Raw genomic sequence first — 11,364 nt, forward strand, 5'->3', positions numbered from 1 at the left:
ATAACAGTGATAAGTTATACCAAAGGTCATTATATGGGTCACCAAAGGTCATAGGTGAAATGTTGATCAATATTTTGTACATTTTATATGCATATCCTATTACAGTTTGAAGATATACCAAAGGTCATTATATGGGTCACCAAAGGTCAAAGGTCAAGTTTTCAACCAATGTCGATCGATATCGTTTACATGTCATATGCATATCTGATAACAGTGATAAGTTATACCAAAGGTCATTATATGGGTCACCAAAGGTCATAGGTGAAATGTTGATCAATATTTTGTACATTTTATATGCATATCCTATTACAGTTTGAAGATATACCAAAAGTCATTATATGGGTCACCAAAGGTCAAAGGTCAAGTTTTCAACCAATGTCGATCGATATCGTTTACATGTCATATGCATATCTGATAACAGTGATAAGTTATACCAAAGGTCATAATATGGGTCACCAAAGGTCAAAGGTCAAATGTTTTACCGATATTGATCAATATTGTATACATTTTATATGCATATTATACAACAGTTTGAAGATATACCAAAGGTCATTATATGGGTCACCAAAGATCGAATTGTTAATCAATATCGATCAAAATTGTATGCTTGTTTAATTGTATACAGACTTGTATCTTATAACAGTGCTATTATTCAGAGAAACATGTACATGTGGCTCACTTTTCAACGGGTTCCGTTTTCAACAGGCTACACGTGGAAAAGAGAGACCTGATGGGGTCCATTTTCAACAGGAGGGTCAGTTTTCCACGGCATCCCGGTTCCATTTTCAACGTTGAAAATGGAACCGGGTTCCATTTTCCACGGGGGTCCATTTTCAACGTTACACCGGCACTCGATATATATTGATGATGCAGCTTTCCGGTAATGACAATTATAGTTGATATTCTTATTTCAATTAAAGTATTTAAAAATGAAATAATTATGTGCGTATCAGGTACGAAGCAGTATATACTTCAAGTTATGTATGTGTCCCAGCTTATATATCGTCTGCTGAAATTACTCTATCCAAATTTTTCAAATAATTGTATTTTAGAAAGTAAATATACAGAACTACGAATACAAATGTATATATATGCGTACTATATCATATTACAGATCACTTTGAATTCAAGAACCATTATCTTTTGTTTCAATAATTATTTTCCACGAAGTAATATTGGCGAATCCCACTACGTCCGCTCAATAACAAACAAACAAACAAAACGAAGATAAAAAAAACCCCCGACAGATAGAAAATTTTAGGACTTTTAAATATGAGACTGTGGAAGATTAAGCTGGCAATGTCTTATATGTTTATTGAAATTCTACGTGCTATTTTTACTTGCTGTGGAAATTCTCTTAACTTATTTATTTACCGGGTTTTACGTCCGCTGATTATGGCATTTCGGTCATTCAGCTGACGAACCGAGTTTTTGCATATCACGTGCTATGTATGAGCCAACCACCGTCGTTGTTACAGACACTTCGATTAATACACAATCATGACGCAGATATGACATGTCTGAGTTGACAGTAAACACGGTAAGTTTTTACAGCCTTCGCAAGAAACATTTAGAACTTTTGAGATAGAATTTGGTTGAAATTCAATCTCGTTCGTTTGTTTTTTGTATTTACAAAACTTAATTTCACGAATTTTGATGATAAACGGGTTATATAATAAGTTTCTGTGATAGTGATAACGTTACGTCATGTTTCTAAACCGAAAGTAGATACACTCCATCAGAATTTCTCATCGATAAATTTATAGGACACATATGTCAGTGCTGGAAACTTTGAACTCGTCATTGTGTAACGTGCAGAGGGGGAACAACGGAGCGGTCACTCTTCCAAGAGCTGACCACGCTCGACGTTGCTTAACTACGATACACAGACACGACACTCAACCGCACAGCCACATAAGCTAGCTATCGGACACCATCACATTACCCCCTTGGTGGAAAGTTTCGTCCCGAAGCCTCCATGGGTTCAACCTGGCATCCTCAGCAAACACAACTGTCCCTCTTGTTGTCATAGCGGTGCCGCCTCATAACCAGATCCCCGGTCACCAACAAGTCTCCAGGAACATTGTGCTTCCCATGCTGTCCGAGGGCATCCTACAGGATACCTGGCCCGTTCGCTGCCACCAAATGCAACATGCACAGGGGGACAACGGAGCGGTCACCCATCTAAGAGCTGACCACGCTCGACGTCGCTTAACTACGATACACAGACACGATACTCAACCGCACAGCCACAAAAGCTAGCAATTGGACTATGCACCTGAAATGCCTGTATCCACGAAAGATCCAATTGGTCATTAAATTTTGACATCTATTATAGTGAGGCCTTTGTTAGATTTTAGATCTATCGAATTTATGATTTTATTAAAATTATGAAACAATACATTCTAAAAGTTACTACATCTCTAAAGTATATTTAGTCTTTACGGTATATGTGACCGTCGAAAAAAATCATAGAACATTATACACAGAAACGCTCAAAATATTCAGAATACATGATTTCATTAGATTTCTTGCATCAAAATCAACAAACCTATTAAAGATAGAAACCTCAAATGCACGCTGTTCGGAGTTAAGTGTTGTTTCCCGCATAATACGTACTGCAAATCTGAGTTGATATAAAAGCCATCAAATGAAAACATACATGTCGCCATTTTCGTTTGAATAGGGACAACAGATGTATATATAACACACAGGGACTTAACAAAACCGTCCAACCCACCGTCCGTAATGTTAAATTTCAGCTCGACAGTTGACAATGGACACGTTATCGGACGAATAGGGAAGAAGATTCTTATCTATCAATCAAATTTTGGTGTACTTTAGCCCGTATTCACTCGTGTACATATAAAACACATATCTTTACACACTTACATCTACTCGTTGGTGGAGTGTGTCGCAATATACTAAGCCTCGTGATATTAAATTTTATCGGTCTGAATAGACACCTTGTATGCACATATCTAATCTCTGTTTATTCAAGGCCTGCTGAACACGTACAAGTGCTTGAAACAATTTCCTATAGTTAAAAAAAGTGTGGGGTGGTTAAAATCTCCACACTAACACATATCTATCAGTTATCGCTCTTCGGTGTTTCATACACGTGCATTTCGTGAATGACTTCGTCTAGGCTTAAGTCTCTCTATATATACATTTGTATATGCAGGTAGTATGGTATGCGTTAGGGCCAAATATCCAATATTGCTCCTTAGACAGAAATTTGGCCTTAATGGAACTCCATACTATGGCAGTGTGTTAGAGAGAAAATTGTGAAAAGATATTTTCATTATTATTTTCAAATTATCACTTGAGTTGTAGAATTCAAAATAAACTTTTAACATTTTGATTAAGCTAAACACAATCCTCTTTGTGAGTGTCTTTTGCCCTGTGTTGTTTAACCAAGTCAAACGAAGGGAAGTAACTCTGATATACCTAAAATTTCGTACGTTCGATACTCCTTCGGTCGCATTATACTGAAAACAGATCAGGGCAAACCCATTTAGATTGCCAATTTAATCAACTATCGAATTTTACATCGACTGGGCACTGAGACCAGACATATACATGGGGGTCGGGGGTTAGGGGTTGTGGGGGTCGGGCGGGTTGGAAGAGGGGGGGGGGGGGGGGGGGGGGGGGGGAGGGGTGTCGTTAGCCAACAGGTTGCAAAGTAAGTTATATAAACGCACCCTACACGGACACCATGTATTCGCATTAAAACAGGGCTTGTTACAGTCATGCTTACGTAATTTCCATAACGGAAACATAAAGGTTATTGTTCTTGTGTTCATACAACTATTTACACCTATTTAGTCTAGAACGTGATGTTTTATCACACTTCTTTTTTCAGGTGTGAAATATGGAGCTGGAAGAACAGCTTTCCCGTGACCAGGTCTCTTTAAAGCAGACACTGTCTCTTTACTTTCCGAATCTAAGTGATGACGTCCTGTATGACACAGTTCTCGACAACAGAAATAAGAATGACTTTAGTCGATGTGTCAATCACCTGTTGGATAAATGTGGAGAAACCCGACATCCGGTTGACGAAGCAAGTTCATGGGGGCCCGCTTGTTGTCCTGAAAGTAAGTTTTACAATAGATGTCGTAAGATTCCATAAAAAATATATAATAAAATGACTATTTAGCGATACCAGATTTATCTACCTTTGACACCAACGTCTTCCATTGTGTCAATGCTAATCTTGGCTGCATCTGTAAGCGTATAGATGCAGTCAAGATCATATGGCGTGATTGTTACGTCATTCTGATCAATGTCATGGAACATTAAGCTTTATATGTGAGAGAAACAATTACATGTCAGTGTAACAACTGACTAAATAAACGTATTGTTAATTTGAAAATAAGACTTTCCTATTTTGGGTGACCGAGGCTAATTTAGGCAATACGAAAGAAAAGTAACTATGAAATAAAGCGAAAACATACATCCGATATGTTGCTATGGGGACAGCAATAATATATTTTGTTGGCAGGAAAAACAAAAGCCAAATCCTGCAAAGGGTTCCCACACTGGTCGCCTCTGATGCACATGCAGTAGTAACTCCAGGTGATTTTTCCCTAATGCTCAAACTCTAAGGGTGCTGTATTTTCTTTTAAATATATATGTGTGAATTGATATATTTTCTATACCAATCTACTTGTCAAAACGACTAGCAAAAATATAAAGACGTTTCTTATTCCACAGTGTTTCCGGAAGATATGACAGATCCGCCATGTGTCAAGGCTGCTGAAAATGTCAAGGCTGCTGAAAATGTCCCAGACATGGAACAACTATTAGAGGTTGTCCCTTACTGTAAGTATACAAAGCTAAAAGGTCGCCATTCTTGACACTGCAGGGGAGACAGTTCACTTTCGCTCTCTTCACTCCTCGAAAATGCTATAGCGAAATCGGAGGAACATTACTATTGAGAAAAAAGCCCAGTCCATGACGCCTTTCTATAAAGCTCAGAGAGGTGCAATAACCAAGTTCAAAGCTATCCAATTGATTGGTATGTCAACCTCGGCGTTCTTTTGATGTATATCAAAGGGTCAAATTAGTCTTTTGATGTCACCTGGCTCGAAGAGCCACGATGATTTGTTATCATCGTGCTTCGTCCGACGTCGTCCGCGTTGCAACTAAGGTAAAGTTTTCATGCGTTATTCCAGGACAGAGAGTGAAAATTGACAAAACCTTTGCAGTAACTGAAGATATGGAATCGCTGTTTTTCGAACATTGCTTTCCTTAGTTGTTTTTTTTTCTGGTTTTTTGTTTTTGTTTGTTTTTCTGTTTTTTGTTTTTCGTTATTTTTTTATGGGTTTTTGTTTCTGTTTTGGTTCCTCAGATGTCTTCTGTTGAGGGGACACCGGGAAATCTAAGAATAAGATCAGACGTGTTCCACTGTATGTTAGTCCTTAGTGGCTAATGAAAGTTATTCCCTTCACTTAACCTCTAATTAAGGTGGTGGGATGGGACATAAAGTGATCCCGCTTGTTTTGGAATCCTGGAATCTGAGTTCTGCACTCTCTCCTGTTGGTGTCACTTTGACAACCATTCCCATGTGACCCAGGCAGTAGTACGGACTTTAAACCCTTAAAATTTCGGGGAAAGAAGAAATCAAACTAAAGAAAAGAGAAACATGATTAAAGGAAGATAGAACCATATGTAAATTTTCGACTGACTATACCACATCAAATAGAAGCTAATGGATGGGTATAATTAGTTAATCTCTATGTCACTTATGAAACGATTAAAAAGTAACAGTTGATACCGATTATTCATTATAATTGTTCGCTGCTGAAACAAAGGGGTCTCTAATTCTGGTTTTATTTTAAATCAGGGTCCTGCAATGAAGAAGAGCGACACGATTTACGAATGGTGTTTCTCGGAAAAACTGGATCCGGGAAAAGTGCGACAGGAAATACCATTCTAGGCAAAGATTCTTTTGAGACGAACTTTGCAGCTTCATCAGTTACAGAGAAATGCCAAGAAGATTCAGCTTTAGGGTTTGGGAAAAATATGCTTTTAGTTGATACTCCTGGGGCGTTTGATACAAGTGTACCCAACAAGGAAATCCTGAAAGAAGTTGCTAAATGTATCAGCTTGTCGTTGCCTGGTCCGCATGTATTTCTTTTGGTAATTCAGGCAGGGAGGTTCACGCCGGAAGAAAACGACACTGTCAAGCATTACGAAGAAGTTTTTGGGGAAGACATGTTCAATTATATGATTTTAGTATTCACGGGGAGAGATGTCTTGGAGAAAAACAAGCAGTCTTTTGAGGGGTTCCTACAGACGATACCATCTTCATTAAAGGACATTTTAAAAAAATGTAACAAACGCTGTATTGCTGTCGATAACACTTCGGACAGAAGTTCCCGCGACAGAGATGCTAGGGAAGTGATGGAGCTCGTCAATGCCCTTGTAGAAGAACATGGCGGCCAGTACTACACGAATGAGATGTATGAGACAGCCGAGAGAAAGTGTCGTGAAAGGGAGGAAGAAGTAAGACGTCAAAAGGACAAAGAAAAACAAAAGGAAAAAGAAGAAATGAAAAGACAGTTAGAGGAAGAATATCAAGAGAATGCAGATTTTCTGGAGGCTGAAAAAAATATGGCAGAACAGAAGATGAACGATCTCATTAAAGAAAAGGAAATGATGGAGGAAAAGTTGACCGACAAGCATATGAAAGATGAAAAAATTGAGGAAGTGAAAAGGGAATTGGAAAGAGTTCAACAAGAGGTTCAGCAATACCAGGGAAAAGCGGAAGATGCCGAACACCAGCGTCAAAGATGTTTAAGAGAAAGAGACCAAAGTATAGTACATCATTCAAAGGCATTAGATAAGAAATATGAAAGCAATGTAAACTTTATGGTTGCATCGTCAAAGGCGGAAGCAGTGTTTACAATGATCAAGGGAGCTGCGGAGCTGGGATGGGGTATTTGGCAAGTGTATAATACATTTAAACCGTTCTAGACTTTGACCCCTTCGTGATGATGAAAACATCGATGGCGGGAATAACTTATGATTTATCTACCATGACACCAAAAATATCATCATCAAACGAACAGATACGTCAATCCTCTAATAGGGGCCAATCAACCAATTGTTTTCCCATAGACTTCAGTGTAAACGTTTTGGAGTATATCATTAAAATTCTTGAATTCAATATGGCAATTATGGTTTATAATAAACGTTTAGGGTCTCATATAACACGTAAAATAAAAAAAAAAGTTGGGTCCTTCAGCTCAAATTTTGTCCAGGGTGGCCATTTTGAAAATGGGTGAATTTCGCAGTAAAACAATTCAGAAGTTTGAAATGTTTACATGTAAATTATTATTACCTGAACTTTTGGGAAAAAAATAATGCGGACTTACAAAATTTATATCTCCATTTCTTATAGATAGTTACCTATCAGGCTATATATCTATTTTGTTACTTCATAACATATTGGCCAATCAGTGGCTGCCAGACATTTTATCCCTGACTCAACTTTCAATACACAGGGGATGTTTTAAAAGTCTATTTTTTCAATTGGTTGGTTGTTCCCTAATAAGCAATATCAAGATAAAGTCAACATGATAGACCTTTACAGTTACGTCTCTTTAAATGGAGAGATGTTACTTCCCGTCGATAGTTTACCAGCTATCGTTGGTAGATACCATACCATAAATTGTTAGTTCTTAGCGGTAGTAACTATTGACTTTCTCCTTTATCAATGCCATAGCGTAAACAATCATGTGAGTCAGTCTTCATTGCCATCCCATAATCTCTCCGTACACACTTTACGGTTTGTTAAAGTTGACCTCTAGTTCGGACGTATATCGAAACAAAATGTTAGCACCCGTTTAACCTTTGCTACAAATCAGAATTATGTCTGACGATGATCTTCAATACTAGCATGTAGTAAGAATGAAAAAAACTAAAAAGTCATTTAAGATTAGGATACATTTTGGATTCTGTTGTCACAACCCAAGTTCTTATTAGAGTTCGTGATGTTAACGATGCTAATCGTGTCTGTTAATCTCTTAACCTGATAGCAATATTGAACCTATTCTAACTTAACATATTGCTAACGGGTCGCTTAAATCAACAAAGGGTTCAACTTTAGTCCCTCCTTATGAAAATGATGCTGGTATCGCCAGGTGATTTTTGTTTAAAAATTCCCGACCTGCTTTTCATTTTGTAAAGTAATTTAATTAAATGTTATTAAAATGTAATGTGTCGATTATTTAATATAAATGTTTTTTTGTTGTTGGTTGTTTTTTTTTCAATAAATTTATGAACTTATTTTTTTGTGTAAGTTATTTGTCAATAATATATTGATGGTAGGTTTACGTATATCTATCTCAAATTTCTGCGGAGGAAAAGAGGTATAACCTTTGCAGTAGCGGATCCAGGGTGGGTGGATGTTGTGTCCTGTTGTGAGGACCCCCCCCCCCCCCCCCCCCCTTCGAACAATGACATTAACATAGCCTTAAATAAACGCCTATGCTATCCCCCCCCATCCCCCATATCGAAATTGTTATCCTCGAAAGATTGCAAAATTTGCTACAATCATTTCATTTTCCGAAATTTTGGCCCCAAGACCCATCGCCAAAAAAACTTGATAATGGAACTCATTTGTATGTAATCCATTGAGATCTTACTGTAAACGTACATATTTTAGCGGTAATTATATTTAGCGGCAATCATATTAGTGGTAATCTTATTTTAGTGGTAATCTTATTTTAGCGGTAACATATTTTACCGCGTGAATGATAGTTGGTTGATTGAGCTGAATTACACGCAAAAAGGTGGATGCGTCAATTCACCATTCCCTCAATCTGTTAAAAGTCGGTAGAGCGGTAAAATTTTAGTACGCCAAAATGAGCCTTTGTTCAGTAGGTGACTTTTCACTTTACACATGAATAATACATGTATGTATTTTGCTTCCTTGATTGTCTCTTTGTAGTCCAAATATCAAAATGTCAACCTCAGCAATATGAACAGATAGCTTTTTGATGACTATGGGTTAGGGGTAGAGTGGGAGGGTATTTTGCTACGCGACGGGAACCTTTCTGACTTGTCAGTGTTTTCATTAGCTGCATTGAAAAACAGTCATGTAACATCGCGAAATGGTTTGACTCGCAGACACCTTCTGGATAACTAATTCCGTTAGTTCTCAAAATAGCTTCCCACTCCACAGTTTGTAACCGTGAAGTAGTTGTTGACTACCTCACTGAAGAACATACGGGATAACCGATGGAGCTATCGCTCTCATGCAAACGGTCGTATCTCAAACAACAACAACAACAACAACAACAACAACAAAAACAACAACAAGAAGATGCCAACGACATATTTCCCATAACGACCGTATCATATGCATCGGACGACACCATCAAATCATGATGCCATTTATAATGACTGCAATTATTCCCAGTGTCATTTTGAAACTCATTTCAAGCATAACATTGCAAAAACAGGAAATGCTTCAGCTATTTCGTGATGACAGCTGTTTCCATGGACGATATTTTCTCAGTCTCTGTTATGGCGTTATGAAAGAAAGCGTATGGACAATTTCCAGCACTGGAAATGGAGTATGCGTTATGGAATGTCAATGCAAGCTTTATTTTTGTCATATCAACAGCTATGGTCATTTAAAGAGGGCCTTTCCTGTGTGCGAGATGAATGCAAGAATTGTATATGTTTGTGTCTGTCTCATTGTGGTAACGCTAGTTTGATAGGTTTTTATAGTTGTACATGTACCTCACAAAGGCATACTGCTCGAGACATCCAGCAGGACACTCCACCCGGTCACACTGCATTCTGGGTTAAAGGCATGCGAATGTCAAACTGCATTACAGGAAAATATAACAAGGCTCATGTTTTATTTTCTTGAAATGCAGTGGGAGTTCATACGCCTATAACCCGAAACAGAATGCATTTTAATGCTTATTTCTCCTGACTTTGGACTGGGGGAAGCTTGTCGAGATTGATCGTTTATTTATTTAAACTACAATTGAAATAAGAATTGAAATACGAAGATATTTCTAAAGATATACAATATTTAATATATGCGTAAAACTTCCGGTCCACGATGGTGATAATTCCCATCAGAAAACGATGTCTGATTATTGGTTTTACTATCCTAAGAAATAGTTTTAGTGCGATTTTTCAACGAAATGCAATTTGATTAACACATATATTATAAGAGTATGAATGTATCCCTTGTCCTGTAGTAGGGATTTGTGGATATTACTCATGGAAAGATTTCATACATCAAACATTAAAACAAATTGCCAATCATGACATAGCCATATTCATTATCATTATCGTCATATAAATATGAAACATATATCGGTAAGCATGAAAGTTGAAACAGTGCAGTTCAATACCACGAGAATTTGGCGATACACGTGCTTAGTAGCGAAAGTAGGATATCCGGATTATGGGGTATAATCGTAACACAGTTCGCAACTTACGAGGATGAAAGAGTATTGTCCCTAATTGCTTAGTCCAATAGTCATCACATTCTAAAGTGCCTCATTTCATCTAAACATCCTTACATAATAGTAGTCAATAACTACACAGGGTGTCCCAGTAACGTCGGAGTGGAGAAACCTACAAAGTTGCATTGATTTGGCAGTGAAACATCGGCATTTGATAAGCAAACCCATATTTTTTTTTATCCTCTGGGGATGTTACTCGGCCCGCGCAAGGCTGCTTCACGTTCTACTTATGAATTGTCGACGTAACTGAACCTATTTGACGGAAATTAAATGAAGGTAAACCGACTGGGGATCATGAAGTTTGACTCGTTAAAGTTTATATCTATGAACAAAAACACAGAGGATTTAAATATACGATATAAACATCATATATAACATTCTCAGCATTCATAAATTGTATCAAACTTCCATTTAGATGTTCATAAAAAGTTGTGAATATCAATCTTTTTAATTCATTTTTTTTTGCAAATCTTGCTTGAGATAAAACGTTGGTATATGTGATGCTTTCTAGTGAAAATCGATACACTCGATTTCATAAGGTTTTAGAATATACAATGTATATATAAATGAACTCATATATAACAAAGAAACCTTAATACAAAACCCAGTGCAGTTTTGACGTACATATATATAAAATTCGATACACCAGACACCTTCTTAGTAGGATAAACATCTGCTCTGGCTGTACATGTTTACACTTGCGTCGTGGTTCAAGAATGAACTTTCAATGGAAAGTTTCCAAGTTCTTTTACGTTTGTGCGTTAAATACGTCGAGATATCGTCAGCTGAAACTACAGAGTCATCTTCGCTAGCCAAGGCTTCTGATTACGTTACACTCCACGAACCCTTGGCGGATATAGTCGTG

The 11,364-nt window shown here is 37.5% G+C and overlaps 1 protein-coding gene across 1 annotated transcript; it reads left to right on the forward strand.

Moving 5' to 3' along the window:
* The first annotated feature begins 1,476 nt into the window (after positions 1-1,476).
* Positions 1,477-8,259, forward strand: LOC117338151 (GTPase IMAP family member 7-like). Its single transcript, XM_033899378.1, has 4 exons — positions 1,477-1,540; positions 3,866-4,097; positions 4,717-4,824; positions 5,849-8,259. The coding sequence occupies exons 2-4, from the start codon at positions 3,875-3,877 to the stop codon at positions 6,979-6,981; spliced, it is 1,464 nt and encodes a 487-aa protein (XP_033755269.1). The 5' UTR covers positions 1,477-1,540; positions 3,866-3,874; the 3' UTR covers positions 6,982-8,259.
* The last annotated feature ends 3,105 nt before the right edge of the window (positions 8,260-11,364 follow it).

Source organism: Pecten maximus, chromosome 1 (genome assembly GCF_902652985.1).
Source record: "Pecten maximus chromosome 1, xPecMax1.1, whole genome shotgun sequence".
In the NCBI taxonomy this organism is placed as follows: domain Eukaryota; kingdom Metazoa; phylum Mollusca; class Bivalvia; order Pectinida; family Pectinidae; genus Pecten; species Pecten maximus.

Bases quoted from the DNA above. Each gene is read 5' to 3' on its own strand.
- LOC117338151 (XM_033899378.1), top strand. From the start codon at position 3,875: ATGGAGCTGGAAGAACAGCTTTCCCGTGACCAGGTCTCTTTAAAGCAG. The intron at 4,098-4,716 runs GTAAGTTTTACA...CTTATTCCACAG, and splicing joins GCCCGCTTGTTGTCCTGAAA to TGTTTCCGGAAGATATGACA. The intron at 4,825-5,848 runs GTAAGTATACAA...ATTTTAAATCAG, and splicing joins ATTAGAGGTTGTCCCTTACT to GGTCCTGCAATGAAGAAGAG.